This window comes from Triticum aestivum, chromosome 5D (assembly GCF_018294505.1).
Source record: "Triticum aestivum cultivar Chinese Spring chromosome 5D, IWGSC CS RefSeq v2.1, whole genome shotgun sequence".
In the NCBI taxonomy this organism is placed as follows: domain Eukaryota; kingdom Viridiplantae; phylum Streptophyta; class Magnoliopsida; order Poales; family Poaceae; genus Triticum; species Triticum aestivum.
The window spans coordinates 343,716,923-343,734,100 of NC_057808.1; the positions used below are offsets into that span (position 1 = coordinate 343,716,923).

The following is a 17,178-nucleotide window of genomic DNA, read 5'->3' on the forward strand; positions in this document are numbered from 1 at the left end:
GAACGAGATACGATGCCTGTTCTGAAACTATGTGTACAGTAGTTTGTAAATTGATTTGTACCAAGATTGCCCCATGTGACAGTGACCACCTCAACAATCTGGACCATCTTTGCGGTGGTAGTGGTTAGATTGAGACCAATGTCAATCTGGAAGCAAAGCAGTTGTGCCGAATGAACATGGAGCAAAAGCTGAAACACATGGACCGTGGGAGTTTTTCAGCCTGGCAAAGACCGAATGATGAATGGTCCAACATTAAGATAGTAGCACTGTATCAATCACCCTCCACTGCATCCTCTCTTTTCTACCACCACCTCTAAAACACCTCCCCTCTCCCACTCCAAGAAAAGATCATGTCATGTGCACACACAGGTAAAGATTAAAGAGCAAGCCATGGCTGACGCTGACCACTACTACCAGGCACTAGGTGTAGTATACGACTAATAGTAAATTAACTAGAACTATCACATATACAAAAGCTGGGAAGAAGCGCGGTTAAAACACCAAAAGCAAAAGCGATTAGGAGGAGAAAGAAGAACATCTCGGCGCCCGTCTGCCGATGCATCCGAGCACGTGAGCTCCGTCATGGCAGAGCATAAACAAGCATCGCCCATCACTCCGTCCACAGGCACCAAGAGATGAGATTCCCGGCCTCCAACGCTTGCACCACCATTGCCCACTGTCATGCAACAAAGTCGCCTCTCCTCCTGATACAAGAACAGGGTCAGAGATCGGTTTATTTTAATCTGCTAAAAATGTAATCCAAGCACAGTAGATGGGCAGAAGATGTATCTACTATTCCTTCCATAACACTCCTACTGCTAGTGTAGTGTTGTACGAGTACCAGTATAGTACTCCAGTACCAGCGGTAGTCCAAACGCGAGCGTTATGATGTCCTGACCGGCCGGGAGGACTTTTGGACCAGGGCACGATGGCCGCGCTTGGCCCCAACACTGTTGGGGCGCGCGCGCGCTTACTTTGCCGGAGAGCAACGATGGCCATGGCGTCCCTCGAGGCGAAGCACGACGCCGACCAAAGTGGAGAAGGCTCGGATAGGATTGACCCTGCTTCCAGTTCCACTTCCACCCTGGTTTTCTTAAAACTCCCAACTGGGAAATGGATGACACTCGATTTCTTTATTAAAACCGATCGAGCTTTGCACTTGTGTGCTGTGTTGTGTGGACTAACACTACTACTAGAAGCTCTTAACTTGTACGACCACTATCAGATTAATGCAGAAACTACATTTTGTTTTGGTGGGTCCTGTCATCTGTGACAGCGTGATTAGAAGCAAGGATGGAAATCCCCGTGATTAGATTCCTTGTTTAGTTAGCCGTTGTTGGTCGACTGATCTGGTGGTGGCAGACAAAATGCTACAGTAGAACATTGACATGACAGTGGGGTGATCAACTGACAAAAACAACTAGTGCGACGAACTGTATTTGTTACTGCCATTGTGTGGCACTGAAGCAAGGAATGTGGATGAACTTGTTTTTTTTTTTTACCTGCGGTGGGGCTTAGAACGGCAGGCTTTTGGAGGTGGAGGAGGAGGTGAGCGCCTTGAGGCCGTCCGGCGGCGCCAGGTCCTGCGGGAGCCGCGCCCGCCGCACGATCCGCCGCATGTTGCTCTGCAGGCTCTGCTGCACCAGCTGCCGCACGGCGCGCTTCTCGTTGCTCATGCAGCAGGCCTCCCCCTCTGCCTCCGCCTCCTCCTCCTCCTGGCACCGCCCTCCGCCGCCGCCGCGCTCCTGCGGCGCCGACACCGTGGCCACGACGCCGGACGCGTCCGCCACCTGCTTGCCCTTGTCGGCGCGCAGGATCTCCAGGATCCTCGACGCGCGCTTCTGCGCCAGCGCCGTGCCCACCAGCGTCAGCTCCAGCAGCGCCGACGTGGCGCCGGCCTCCGCCATGGCCGTGCGGTCGCCGTAGCTCCGGTGCGCCAGCACCATCAGCACGTACGCGGCCTTCTCCTGGCACCCGGCGTCGTCGGACCAGTTGAGCACGTCCACGAGCACCGGCACCGCGTCCGGGGCGCGGCTCACCGCGCGCCGGCCCTCGGGGCAGGCGGCCACGACGTTGCAGAGCGCGGCGAGGGCGCGGTCCGACGCCGACATGTCCCCGATGGCGGCGATCAGCGACGGCGCGAGCCCCGCGGACAGCAGGTGCGGCGCGTTCGCCGGCGCGATGGAGAGGTTGAGCAGCGCGCGCAGGGCGTCGTGCCGGACCTGCTCCGTGGCCGCGGCCTCGAACGCGCGCACGAGGAAGGGCGCGGCCCCGGAGGCGCCGATGATGGGCTTGTTCGCGTCCAGCGCGCTGAGGCAGAGGAAGTTGGCGACGAGCGCCCCCGTCAGAGCGCCGGACGCGCCCTCGGCAATGCGGAGCATCTTGTGCACGGCGCCGGCCTGGACGATCGCGGCCTTGTTCCTGCGAATCAAACCAAACACCTCCTGCAGAATCAGAAGCCGAGCACCCCAGATCTGATCAACAAGAAACAGAGGAGCGCGTGGCGGAACAGAAAACTCACGTGTCATTGCCGATCCCCATGTTGAGGAGCGCGTACAGCGCGGCGGCCAGGAGCTCCTCGCCGCCTCCACCCTGGTCGAGCATGGCGACGAGCGGCGGGATGGCGCCGAGCATCGCGAGCATCTCCCTGGCCATGGCGTCGTCCTTGGCCTTCCTCCGCACGACCGTGGCCGCCTCGACACGCCACGAGACGCCGCCGGCAACGTCTCCCTCTCCATCCTGAAGGGCGGCGACCACGACCTTGAGCTCCTCCAGCGCCGCCGACTTCCTGGCGGCCGCGTCAGCCTCGCCCTCGTCGTCGCCGCACTCGGACGGCTCCGCCCTGAGCAGCTCCGCGAGGCGGTCGGACCGCGGCCTCGGCTGCGACTGCGCGCGCGGCTGGGGCGACCGGAAGGACGTCCGGCCGCGACAAGAACCGCCGCCGCCGCCGCACGTCAGCACCTCAAGAAGCTTCCTCCGCATGGTGGCGGCCGAGAAGACCGGCCAGAGCCGGAAGCCACCCGCATCGGCGTGCACGCACCTGACCACCATCGCTCCTTCCCCTACCGCGGCTTCGACAGCAAGTCACATTGGCCGGAGGAGGGAGGGGGACACTTGGCGAAGGAGGGGGCGCTTCGGTAATGGCGTGCAGCGGAAGCCGTGGCGCGGCGCGGCGTAGTAACAGAGAGGGTTTATACTCCGTCCGTGTGAAAGGCAAGGTGGTCACCGAGGACTGACAGGGCGGGCCCACGCAGCCAGGATAAAAAATGGAGGGAGCAATTAAAAACTGGACGCCATCAATGCGGGATTTACAGTTGGATTTTGCAGTGGGGGGCCATCGAGGAGGTGACTAAAAAATGTGTTAAAAAATGCGGCACCAGGTCATTTGCAGACGAATCGATCTGCGAGCGAGTTAAACTTAAAAGTATTTGATCAGGCTTGGTGTGCAGGATGGTGGAGCAATTAGTTTATCTCTGTTACTCCGAAAGTTCGGCAGCAGTACAAATCTGGGATCTATCGTGGCTCATTTACAGTCTAGGAGTAGTTGCGGAAAGAGTGATGAGGCGTAGTTACTGTGTGCATGCAGTGCCACTTGCTTGACACGCCGCCGCGCACCCATGTCTGCATTGACGCAGCACAAGATTTTGTAGCTCCGCCGACAGAGGAGTCCAAGATACTCCTACTACCAGTCTACTCCCGCTGATTGGCTCTTGTCGGTATCATACGCCCTGATGATACGACCGTATCAGGCGCATTTGCTGATGGGTATTACTCTCTCGGTCCCAAAATACTTGTCCGAGGAATGGATGTATCTAGACATATTTTAGTTTTAGATACATCCATTTTTATACATTTCTGCGACAAGTATTTCCAGACGGAGAGAGGAATATGTATGAGCATTGCAATTCTAGCACGTAGTATGATCAATACTACGTCTATCACGCATGATTTATACATCTATCAGACGCATTTGCTGGTGAGTATATACCATGTGCAGCGGTGCAGCGTCTACCACAATTAACTTAATTTCCACTTTGTTTACTAAATATTCCCTCTGATCCATAATAAGTGTGGTGATAACGAAAGTATGCTTCTAATCTCGAGCTCAAATGCTCCTGTTGTGAACAATAAAATCAAATTTGTTTCAAAAAAATGGTATTTCGGCAAACTTTAAGAAATGTTTGAAGTGCATGCAATTTTTCATCACGAAATCACATTAGAGATAGTCGTGGCAAAAACAAAAAACAGTGCTCGAAATGCGTTTGAAATTAACATTTTCATAGCGTCGATATTGTTTTTTTACCATGCCTTGCACGGATGTGATTTTGTGATGAAATTTTACGTGCACTTAAAACATTCTTTAAAGCTTGCCACATAAAATTTTCAGAATTTTTTATTTTATTTCTATTTTTTAAAATTTACGGTTCATGCAGGAGCATTTGAGCTCGAGTTTAGAAACTCGGCATCCTAGTGATAACACTTATTATGGATTGGTGGGGGTATTCTGATTCAAATATGCATTAAATTGTTGTGTGCAATGATTAAATAAAATGACAATAATGTTAGAATTAATGGGCTTGGCCCATGTGCATATAAAAAATTTCTAAGTAAATCTCAAAGGCCCATGTATAAATGAAAGATGTCGAGGTCCGATATTTAGTCCCATGGTGCTGGGGGAGGTGGTGTGAGACGAACTCATATGGTGGAGCCTTCCGACTCCACTAAGTGATTGGTACGAGCAGAGAAAGAGAACCCCACACGCCCGAGCCCGCCTCGCCTCGTTTCGCTGAGCACAGGCCTGGGGCAAAGGGCGCGGACGTGCGCATGCGTGTGAACGGTTCGTGGCCTTGCAGGAGCACAACTTTCTTTTTGATGTTTTATTGTTGGTTTATTGACAAATAAAATTTGGAGTTAAAACATGACCAATAAGTTTTCAAGTAGGAAACCTAGTAGGTTTGGATTGTAAAACACGACATGAGACCGAGTGGTTTCTCCTACACATATGATTTACCGGACACGACCAAATATACATCAAAATCGAGTTTTTTTACCTCGCCTTGCTATTTGCGTCGCCGTTGTAGTCTTCTCCATCCCAAATATCGGTGTGCATCGCCGAGTGGGAGAGCGTGTGTCGGGAATCTTTCGCTCTTGTGATCCTGCATCGGGAGACAATGAATTAGGTTTTTGGAAAGCACTAAGTGCGACTCGTTACGTTCGTCACCATGGGTCGTCTTCCTTCCAAGTCGGGCGGTGTCGCGCACCGTCGTCTCTGCTGCTGTCTGCTTTGACCGGTCTTCGCTAAATCGTCATCAACAACATCGCCTCTGCAGCCGCCACTATTACTTCATGTACAAACGATCAGCTTGTGCATCGTAATATGATCCAATCTCTAATTATGATTGTTGTTACATGTGTAATGTTGTTGATCATGTTGTTTATTGCATCTACTATGTTTGACATATACATGCTAATTGTTGCTTTAATCATAATTTAAATTATAGAATTAATCATGAAATCCAACAACCAGTGCATGTGACTATCCATGCTTATTTTTTGAGAATGTGGTGCACATGCATGCGCTGCGGTTAGTATAGATTAATGCATCAACAAGTGTGTGTGTTTTTAGAAAAACAAGCGCTCTAATTGGGCGTGTACTTTGCAAACTACAAAATCTACTTGACCCATCTAACTTGATTGAAGAGATTTTTGTTAGTTGGACCCTTTAGAGCAAGTACAATAAGGTGATGTAAGCGGGTTATAAGGGTTAAGTATTGATTGCTAATGTAGTGTTTGGTTGCAAAGTATTTCAAGAATACTACAATTTTTTTTAATATGGTTTTAAATACTTTGAGGTGTTTGGGTGTAATAAAAAATTTAGTATTATAAACTACAATATCCACAAAACTATAGTATTATTGCAGTATAAAAAAAGGATGGGACCTCTTTTTTTAAAACTGAGAAACACAACAAAGGCTTTGTCTACTGGTGGCCTATTGCAACGTTATATACTTTTGATTTCCAAACATACCACTGTTTCTGCAATACTTAGAAAGACTGTTGGTTTCATAAACTACAGTATTCATTGTCGCCGCTATAAAAAACCGTAGTATCAAAATACTGAGGTTTGAATACGACATTTGCTTCCAAACAGAGCCTAAGTTGTAAGAGAGATAAGAGGAGAGAGAAGAGAAGCGGGTTGTAAATTAAGAGCTACATGTAGCACGGACCTTTATGAGAGTGCGAGGTGAGCAATGATCTTTTTAATAGTTTCATCATTTTTCTTACTCAGATTTATCTGAAGTCAAACTTTGTATCAGGTGCATTTGCTGATGGGTATTGTTACACGGATGGCAAATTCTAGCAGGCATGGTTAATACTTATAATGTGACAGTGCATACTATGTGCTTTTTCTTTGCGGGTGGCATACTATGCGTGTGTCCTTTTGGCCTGCCTGTCGATGGGCGATGGCGTTCGTTGAGCCTAGCTCGGTGCCAAAACTGCAGGGGTACATGCCAGGAGAGCAAAAGAGTTGAGCTAGTACAAAAGTTGGCCAGAAGAGCAAAAAGTTGAGCATTTTGGTGCAGTGCTGGAAAAGAAACACAGCTGATCAGTCAAAGGACAGAAGCCCATAACATAGGCGTACATGCACGTTCGTTCTGTTGGCGAGCTTGTGAATGTTGCTGGAATCACTAAAATTAACCAACCGAAACGCTGAGTAGCTGGCCTGAACTGGACAGCGGCACCAAGGAGGGAGCAGACCGCTGGGCATGTGTTGAACAGCTCAGGGAAAGAGATCTCACGGGGCGTGCATACGTCCTTGCCGGATGCCGCGCTCCTCGGAGAGTCCAGAAGCTCGTGCCGACCAAGCACGACGCCCAGGATCTGAGCTTATGATGAATTCAAGCTTTTCTTTTCTTTTCTTTTCTTTTTTTGAAAGAGAGGGAAAGATTTGCCTCATCTCATTTAATAATAAGAGAAGAAACAAAGTCTTCATGTTACATGACCACGGAGGTTCACTTAAAAAAACTAGATGGCGTTGTTTTTAAAAGTGAATTTTGAAAAAGCATACGATAAAGTTAAATGGCCTTTCCTTCAATAGGCTTTGCGTATGAAAGGATTTGACACGGCCTGGAGAAACCAGATTGAATCCTTTACGCAAAAAGGGAGTGTAGGGATTAAAGTGAATGACGATATAGGTCACTATTTCCAGACTCACAAAGGGTTAAGGCAAGGAGATCCCATGTCACCGATCCTATTCAACATAGTGGTTGATATACTGACTATTTTAATAGGACGGGCTAAGGATGCGGGGCAGGTAGGTAGCCTTGTTCTGCATTTAGTTGATGGCGGTATCTCCATCCTTCAGTATGTTGATGATACTATCATCTTTATGGAGCACGACTTGGCGAAAGCGAGAAACATGAAGCTTGTGTTATGCATATTTGAACAATTGTCCGGGCTCAAAATTAACTTCCACAAGAGCGAATTGTTCTGTTTTGGAAGAGCTAATGATGACCAGGAGGCGTATAAAATTGTTCGGATGTGAGTTGGGCACGTTACCGTTCACGTATTTAGGTATACCCATTCATCATCGTAAGCTGACTAACAATGAGTGGAAATGCATCGAGGATCGTTTTAAGAAGAAACTGAGCTGTTGGAAAGGGAAGCTCATGTCATATGAAGGGCGATTAATTTTGATTAATTCGGTCCTCACCAGTATGCCTATGTTTCTCCTATCCTTTTTCGAGGTCCCGGTGGGTGTCAGGAAGAGGCTAGACTTCTATCGATCTCGATTCTTTTGGCAGAGTGATGAGCTTAAACAAAAGTATAGGCTTGCTAAATGGGATATAATCTGTAGGCCGAAGGACCAAGGGGGTCTAGGTATTGAAAATCTGGAAGTCAAAAACAGATGTCTCCTTAGCAAGTGGCTGTTTAAACTTTCGTCCGAGACGGAGGCTACTTGGGCTCAGATTTTACGAAATAAGTATCTTCAGTCTAAAACCTTGGCCCAGGTGACAGCGAGGCCGACTGACTCGCCATTTTGGAAAGGATTGATGAGAGTCAAGCCACTCTTTTTCAACAGGACAAGGTTCTTAGTCGGAAATGGAGCTAATACGAGGTTCTGGGAGGATACGTGGCTTGGGGAGACTCCCCTTGCACTTCAATATCCTACTCTGTACAACGTTGTTCAACGTAGAGAAGCTTACGTTGCAACCGTTTTACAATCCACTCCCCTCAATATTAGTTTTCGGAGGACGCTAGTTGGAAATCGTTGGGAGGCCTGGCTTCATCTTGTAAGACGTTTGATGGATGTCCAGCTGTCTCAGCAGCCAGATCAGTTGTATTGGAAACTAACTAAGAATGGCGTGTTCTCGGTCAAATCCATGTATCTGGACGTCATAAACTCTAGCGTCATTCCTTCCTCGAAGCACGTTTGGAAAGTAAAGGTACCTTTGCGAATCAAAGTGTTTATGTGGTTCGTGCATAAATAAGTTATTTTGACTAAGGATAATCTGGCAAAACGCAATTGGGTGGGTTCTGCTAGATGTAGTTTTTGTGACCATAACGAAACTATCAAACACCTCTTTCTTGATTGTCCGCTCGCTAAGATTCTATGGCGGTCGATTCATATTGCTTTTAATATTAATCCGCCTACTTCCATCAACATGTTATTTGGAACGTGGCTTGATGGGGTTGACTCCGATACAGCGAGGCACATTCGTGTTGGCGTTTTGCTTTATTAGAACTGCAGAAATGATTTGGTTTTTAACAGATCAACGAACATTCATTTTTTGCAGGTTATCTTCAGGGCCACAGCGTTGATCCGTATGTGGTCGCTACTCACTCCGACGGAAGCCAGGGAGCGTTTGGTTACTGCGTCTACCCGATGGGAGATGGTAGCTCGGGATATTTTCAACCGGTTTGGACGGCGGTCATGTAATAGGATAGGCATGTAGTGCTCCTATTTTTATTTGCCAGCCAGTTGTGGCTTTTCTGTTTAGCTCTTATGAGCGTTTGTTTATTACATATTTCGAGATTTGGAGACTTGTTGCTGGATATTTTTTTTAATAATATGAGCCGTATGCATCTTTCTGATGCAGAGGCTGGGGTAAAACCCCTTTTTGAAAAAAAAAACATGACCACAGAGGTTAAATAAAGAATGAGGGATCATTCTCCCAGTAAAATGTTACCCAATAACCTCGCGCCTGCAAGTAACCATAATTTACCGTAGCTTAAGATCGACTTTCATGGTTCGGGAATGATTTGCCTTGTGATTATTTTATAATCTGTCATGGACACTAGCCAAACGATAGGCGAAAGTTGACTAAAACAGCACTAAAATACAAAGGGAATGGCTAGGAGCTGGTCACTCAAATTTCTCTTTTGGCCAGTCAATTTTGCCCGGATCAATCTGAATTGTTAGATAAAAAAAACGAACGTTCCAGATTACGTCTTTTCCCTCCAACAATCTCCTTCCTGGAAAATAGATCGTAGCCAGCAGTGTTCTTCTTTCTCCCGCCGCTTGCTACCACCGGCCGGGCCGCCTACTTCCGCCCTCCGGCCGGTGGCGCTCCCGCGCGCTGGCCTAGCCGCCCCGCCCTCCCATCAACTTCTCGCCGCCGTCGTTTTGCTGCCGCCTCCGGTCATCCCTCTAAACTGGCAAACCCCTTGAAATCCTCAGGCGAACCTGCACCACCCCCACGCCTAAGATAGAGAAGGGGGTAGCTGCTACCCCCTGCACCCTACCCCCCCCCCTCCCCCGACGGACAAGATCAAACCTGCCTCGGTGCTCTGTGGCTGTTGATTTCTTCTCCACCAAATCGACCCGAATTCCGTTTTCAGGCGATTGACATGCATCTAAGCTGAAAAACAAAAACAAGAGGCGTAAAGAGAATTAGCATAATCCTTGGCATGTTGCTTAATTTATCGATGAGACAAATCTTTTACCTCCGTATTGAATAAAATCCTTGGCAATGTCGAAACAGAGCAAAAACCTCTGTTGGGCGTCATTCATTAAGTTTGAGGCTCAGCTCCAAAAACTGCGGAGCTGTCATACTTTCCGTCATCCATCTGTTTGAGCCTCATTCAGTTTGGCAATAAGCTTAGAGATCAACACCCCAAACGCCGTTCAGTTCATAAAATATCGCCGAGGGTCTTTAGACGTGGCGCCGAGCAGGAGTTACTTACATTTGCTTAGTTTGTTGGTACAGTCAAGTCGTTTTTGGGTTAACTTTTCAACAAATCAGTTTTGTCAATTCTCACGCGGTTGCGATTGGGTCAACGAAGATCCCTTCCAAAAGAGTGACCAGGGCGAGCATGCAGAAGAGTACGGCAGAATCAGGTGAGGAGCCAGTGCAGTGCACGGATACCGAAAAGTAAAATGGCTCTGCACTCCCAGGAATCGCCAGTCAGGCTGGCGTTGCCCTCCCGACCACGCAAGCGAGCGAGCGAGCGACCGTAGTCAGCCCTGTACTGTATCCCTCGCTCATTTAGCACCGCCGTACTGGCAGATGCGCGCTTTGACTTCCGAGCCACAGCACATTTGCTGCACGCCCTGCACCGCGAGTGCGAGAGGGTCCACCCTGCCGACCTACCTCACCGCGCAGACCGTACGGGCGCCGCGCACCGACACCGGCGGGCGAGCCCCGGAATGATGCCTCGCGTGCTCATGCACTGACATCCTCAACCGATAAGGCGGGCCGGCGGCGACGACCCATGCCACCGCCGCGTCAAGGAGCAACGCCGGGTGCAGGGGATGGAGGCAGCGCGCGTGTGTCAATCCAAGCGTAAATGGGGCGTCGGTGATCGAGATGAGCCGGGGGCCGCGCGTCGTGGGAGCTTCTGAGATTGTCTGACGCGGCGAACGACGCCACCGCTCGGCTTTGTCGGCGTGTCCTAGCGAAACGGCCCCCCGGCGAGCGGTCAGAGTGTTCGGCCGGCGCCTGCATTGCCATGGTCAAACAGACAAGAACTGAGCACGGCTTTGTTGTTTGAGAAATATTGCAAATCAAACACGTAGCGGCACGAGAGGAACGGCACGCCGGTGAAAAACCGACAGATCGGGCCGGAACTTCACTGTGGCGGGCCAGAAACAGAGAGCACCACACAGCCGAATTGGCAGACAAGATCGTGCTTCGCTCTGGCGGCACCGACAAACAAGACTCTGAACTGGTGCAATTGAGAGACAGTTTTTCTTTTCCTTTTTCAATTTTCCTTTGGAGGTGTGATGATCTGAACAGTATGATGAGAAATTACTTTTTGGGAATAGAATGACCATTCGTATGCTTGAAATAAAACGAGGAGGCCAAAAAGCTGGCTGGGCTCGGTTTCAGGGATTTCCGCCCGTTTAACCAAGCACTATTGGCACGACAGGGCTAGCGTCTTCTAGAATTCGCCGATAGCCTTTGCGCGAGACTCTTCGAATCCAAGTAGGAGCATCAACAGCCAGCCGGACGCCTCAAACCAGCCTCATATGCCCGAGCAAGTCGCACAGTCACGATTTTTCGACCCGGACGTACGCCTCAAACAGGTCTCAAACGTCCGGACTGATCGACACCCCTCTAATCCAGCCTAAATATGAGATGAATATGGACGCGCCCGGGCACGTCCACCACATCGGCCCGGCCATGCCGGCCCACCCGACCCCATATATATTCGTCCTCATCCGCTCGTGGGAGCAAACCCTAGCCACTTTCCTCCACTCCCCTACGCCACCCGAGCTCCTCTCCGGCGGTTTCCGGCCTTCTCCGACATGGCAGGCAGGGGATCAGACTCCGACCAGTCCGGATCCATCGACTGGGTGTCATCCCGACTGCCGAGGATAAGCTCCGCGACGAGCGGATCCAGCTCGATCTATACTGTGTCTTTGACCAGTACTATCGCAAGAAGGACAACAAGGGCGCGGGGAAGGGCAACGGTAGCCGTGGATGAACTCCACCACAGCCAAACATGCCAAATTTTGATAATCTAATAAAATGTTTAGTTAGTAGTGATGGAGTAGCCGAATGATGTGTGTATCGACGTAGATGCATGAGTTTGTAAGCATTTGAAAGGCCAGATTTGCCAAGCCCCACTGTAGATGCTCTAACCATCCCAACAGCAGACTAGCCTGCTGATGGTCAGAGCGTACGTATTTGGCGAGATCGTTGGATAGCAAGGAACCGGCACGTGGCCTCATCACACGCAAAGGTGCCGCCGGGCATGCGCGCTGGAAGCGGAAGCAGCAGGTCCATCTCATCTTCAGCAAAGGCTGCACTACGTTAAACGGAAGATGAAATACACAAGAACTAACTCAGACCAAGAATTTTACGCAGTAAAACGTGGGCTGCAACTTTACAAACTACACGGACATAAACTAAAAGGTCTCACATATAGGATGCACCAACCAATTTCAAATGGAACAGGTGATCATACAAACAAATATCCACGTGAGACATTTGCAGCCACAAGGCAAAACCTCCTAAAATGAAATGACACCGACAGGGTTATCATACAGTAGATGCAGGCGCAGCGGTAACTCTCCACGACATGCAGAATCAAGCAGCAAATCTGTTCCCTCGAAAGTAAAACAAAAATCAAGCCATAAAAAAGATTGTAGAATGCCTGGATAGAAACCCCAAAATCACAGTGAAGAATTCGATTCGGATTACCAACATGTATTATATTCTTTCTGCTGAGACAAACTATTGTTGTGAAACAATATCGGTGATTCCAATTCAGGTCTTATTGATTTTGCAGCTGGTTTTTTTAAGAGTCAAATGAACAATAAGAATTCACACAAAGAACACATAAATACATGAATTGTAAAGTTTAAATAGATAAGATGTTCAGGTGCACACTCACATTCACAGTATGTATCAACATATTGACGTCAAGATAACCATCACATTACAAAATACTACTCCCTCCAATCCAAAATAAGTGTCGCAGTTTTGAACTGGGGTTAATTAGGTCCAAAACTGCGACACTTACTGGGGCATCATGGATTGGAGGTAGTACCTCCGTTACTTTTTATAGGACGCTTTTAGAGTCTATGACAGTGTCAAAAAACGTCTTATATTAAGTAAAAAAGACCTCAAGCGAAAATCCACTTGCCAGACAGCAAAAAATGGCTGGTTTATCATGAATGTTGGACAGTAAAGCAGGGCTGTCCTCAGACCTAAACCTCTCATCGAACCATTAAATACATGACACGACAATGCAAGCAAAATTACAAACAGCCACGTACAAGATTTAGTGAACCACATTTTAAAAGACAGAATACTATAGCTGTAATATGCCTGATGTACTAAAAAGAACCGAGAAGCTCCCATGATATTATGGTTCAAAAGGGAGCCACTATTCAGGCACATATACAGTCTGCGGTAAGCAAAAACACTACAACAACAGCAAGAAAAGCGAAGGCAACATGAAAAAAGTAGTGGACAATTCGCGTAGAGAAGTTACCAGGAGAAGAACCATATCTAACTACGAGTAGTAAATAATTAGTGCCTGAGACACACCAGAGTTGTAAAGCAATACTGCTGATTACATTCCAGCTCTGGTGAATTTTGAAGCTATTTCTTTAAGAAAGCAAAACCACCAGATCAAATTAGTGAACAATCAGTATCTGAGAGACACCAGAGTTGCAGAGGAATATTGCTAATACCAGTTCAGCTCTGGTGAACTTTGAAGTTATGTCTTTAAGACAAGCGAAAATACCAGTTTGAATTAGTGAACAACTAGTATCTGAGACACCAGAGTTGCAAAGCAATATTGCTGATCCCAATTCAGCTCTGGTGAATTTTGAATCCATTTCTTTAAGACAAGCAAAAATACTTACTAGTAAGAGTTTGCATAGAAAATACAGAGACCTGCATTGTAAAATTTAAACAGAGGAGATGTTAAGCTGCAAGCTCTACATTCACAGTATGTACCGATGTGAAATGCTGGGCACAATAAAGCTGTCATGTCAGCATAACCAGCGATTGCAGAATAAGAAACGCATCAAGAGACAGTCAGCCAGCAAATAAGTGACTGGTCTCCCATGGATGGTACACAGTAAAGCTGGGTTGCCCTCAGGCTTAAGCCTCCCATCAAACCATTGAGGGGCGCCTACATAAAACGGTAAAGCCCACAAGAATGAACTGTCTACGATCCAACAATGCCCCGAAGATACAGTCAGCTATATTCAGTATTGTAGCAACAAAGAACTGCAAGCCCCGCTATTCAGGCAAACAATCAACAGTGAAAAAAGAAAATACACCAAGAGCACGAGAGGCAGAGGGGATATGATAAAATTAGTAATCGTCAGAATTGTGAAGTACAAATGCAGAGATTCACACAGAAGTAACCAGGAAAGGAACTTCTCTAACCTATCTCAGAGGTTATGCACTGAGGCAAAATGAGAAAGAACTGAGAAGCCCCGTGTATCAGGCTAACAATCTACAGTAAGGAAAGGCAATAGTACAACAAGAGCAAGAGAAGCAGAAGGAATATGATAAAACTAGTAATCAACAGAATTGTAAAGCACAATGCAAACACAATTCATAGAGGAATGGCCAGGAAAGGACCTTTTCTAACTAATTTTGGAGGTTGCACTGAGGCAAAAGGGCATACACATGTATCACTTGGCTAACTGATATGCACTCTGCATCCATGCATACGATATACGTAAATAATAGGACTGTATTCTACTTCTGTTCTGTCACAGTTAGTTCAAACACGATATTATTTTGATTGGTAGGTATTTCTTGACCAGTTCAATTACTGACGTAATACAGAACAGTATAGATCAGTGTATTGAACTGCTGAGGAAACTACAAACTACATGTAAGCTTTAACAGGAAATGGATGAGAACTCTTCGACTAAACAGTCCACGAATATAGATCAATTCAAAAATGAACAGCCAACACATGGAACTTTTATAACCATAATGACAGAGGTCACTTTCAAAACAAAAATAAATAAAGATGCCCTTGCCTTCAATAAAGTCAAAATAAGAGGCAACAGTTCATTTATAAACATAATTAAAGAGGTTGCTCTCAAAACTACCAAGTGCTATGGCTGAACGAGAGAGGAGAACAAAGAAGAGGATGGGTTGATGGGTGTGACCAGATTACCAGAGAGGGTAGCATCTGAAATCATCCTCTGATCCTCAGGCAGACTACTGACACAATAGACTCGGAATCATGTCTAGGGACAGTTGAGACTCGGAATCATGTCCTGGTACATACATGATGTTGAGACTCGGAATCATGTCTAGGGAAAGTTTCTTGACTTATTGACATTTGACAGTCCTTGCTAAATGCTAAGTAGTGATCTAAACGCTCTTATATTTCTTTACAGAGGGAGTAATTATGAAACTAAACAGAATCCTGACAATATATATGAACAACAGCTGAGCTTATCCTGGTCCATGACACAGAAACTCTGAGCTCATGACTGGGAAAAAAATCTCTGGCCATCTCTGCTTAATCTCCTAATAAATGGTTAAATGATGCCCCTCTTCACATAATACAGTCCTTGGTAAGTTCGACACCAGAAAGAACCCTATTGGTATGGAAGCATGGACCTATATAATACTCCCTCCATTCCAAAATAGATGACTCAACTTTGTACTAACTTTAGTATAAAGTTAGCACAAAGTTGAATCATCTACTTTGGAACGGAGGGAGTACTAGATAGCTTGAACCAACTAGTGATAGAATTGGAGTCCTTGGCTGCCATGGTTAGCCATGCGCCTGCCCATGACGGGAGGTAGGTGATTCCTCAAACAGAACACACAACAGTAAGCAATCAACACTATATACTCCGTCTGTAAAGAAATATAAGAGCATTTAGAAAACTGCTCTAGTGATCCAAATGCTCTTATATTTCTTTACCGAGGGAGTACATGACAAAAGAAGTGTTCTTTTTGCTATCTATCAAGTGTTAAACTCTACAGGTCATGTGAAGAATCAGCATAGGTAGATTTAACCAGTATCTAGAGCACGTTTCATCATTCCATCAACTTCAGCATGCAAAATCAAACAACAAAAACTCAGTCATCTAACCTAAACAAACTCATTGAGGAGTACCACAATTGAGAGAAAAGTGATACCTTTTCGGTGTCAAGCAAGAGGATATAATCAGACATCACGCATTCAGCAGACAGGTTTCTCCTTTCTCTCATAAATAGTTCATCATTTATTTAACTATCCATTACTCAGTGAACAGAGGTGGTTTCCCCGCCCTCTGTGCCTAGACCATACAACACACCGGCATATTTCTCAGTTAATCCGCCGAAGTATGACTCCTTGAGCTTGTTGAAGGAGAGCGCGGTCAGCAGTGAATCGGAGCCTGCCTGATGGCAGATCCCGACCCGCTCGACGTCGAGCAGCTCAGCGAGCTTGTTCAGCCCGCCGTGGAGGCTATTGCAGAATCTCATCAAGTGCTTGATGTCGTAGATCACTGGGAAGTAAATCCTGATGAGGTCGAAGAAGCCGGAGCTGGTGTCCGGCAGGTTGGAGCCGGTGAGCAGCTTGAGCAAGTAGCCGAAGTCGTAGCCGCTGTGGAAGGTGACCCAGTGGATCTCGGCGTTGAGGACGACGCCGGAGGACATGAGCAGCTCGGCGAAGCGGCGCGAGTCGGCCCCCTCGGCGGCGTGGCGGGCGAAGTCGATCCCGCTGCGGCGCAGCAGGTCGATGGAGTCCGCGGCGGCGACGTCGGTGCGCGGGTCGAAGCCCCGGAAGTTGAACTGCCAGACGCAGGGGCGGCCGTCCGGGCCGAGGGCGGGGAGGCCGCCGCGCTCGTCGGAGAAGGTGAGGCCGAGCTGGATGAGCTTGAGCATGTCGACGTTGGCCTTGAGCGTGGCGTAGTTGAAGTCGGCGTTGGACTTGAAGGTGCCGAGCGGGCGGCAGACGACGCCGGGGAACTCGGTGTCCATGGCGACGTAGGGGTAGTCGTCGACGATCTCCCGGATGACGGCGAACTCGGCCTCGAGGTTCTCCGCCCACACCTCGCGGATCTCCACCCCGTCGGGCTTCTCTACGGTCGGCGTCGCCATCGGCTACCGGGCATCAAAGATTCGAGCTTCTCCTCCCCTCTCCTTCCTGGAAGCCTCGGAGCTGGGCGGTGCGGCGGAGCGGAAGGCGGCGGGGCCCACGGGCGAGCGGCGAGGGGCGGTGGCTCCCGTGGGCGGGGAGGTGGGGCGGGGC

At 48.1% G+C, this 17,178-nt stretch overlaps 2 protein-coding genes across 2 annotated transcripts; both read right to left on the reverse strand.

The window, feature by feature from the left end:
* Positions 1–353: 353 nt before the first annotated feature.
* LOC123121636 (U-box domain-containing protein 7) lies at positions 354–3,376 on the reverse strand. Its single transcript, XM_044541651.1, has 3 exons — positions 2,522–3,376; positions 1,503–2,421; positions 354–704 (listed from the first exon to the last, which is right to left on the reverse strand). Exons 1-2 carry the CDS (start codon positions 3,049–3,051, stop codon positions 1,515–1,517), a joined length of 1,437 nt encoding a protein of 478 aa, XP_044397586.1. The 5' UTR covers positions 3,052–3,376; the 3' UTR covers positions 354–704; positions 1,503–1,514.
* A 12,707-nt stretch (positions 3,377–16,083) lies between these two features.
* LOC123121637 (probable CCR4-associated factor 1 homolog 7) lies at positions 16,084–17,172 on the reverse strand. The gene has a single exon (XM_044541652.1). The coding sequence runs from the start codon at positions 17,025–17,027 to the stop codon at positions 16,188–16,190; it is 840 nt and encodes a 279-aa protein (XP_044397587.1). The 5' UTR covers positions 17,028–17,172; the 3' UTR covers positions 16,084–16,187.
* Positions 17,173–17,178: the final 6 nt, after the last annotated feature.

Coding starts and splice junctions, on each gene's coding strand:
- LOC123121636 (XM_044541651.1), bottom strand. CDS start 3,051: ATGGTGGTCAGGTGCGTGCACGCCGATGCGGGTGGCTTCCGGCTCTGG. Junction 2,422..2,521: donor ATGGGGATCGGCAATGACAC/GTGAGTTTTCTG, acceptor TTTGATTCGCAG/GAACAAGGCCGCGATCGTCC.
- LOC123121637 (XM_044541652.1), bottom strand. CDS start 17,027: ATGGCGACGCCGACCGTAGAGAAGCCCGACGGGGTGGAGATCCGCGAG.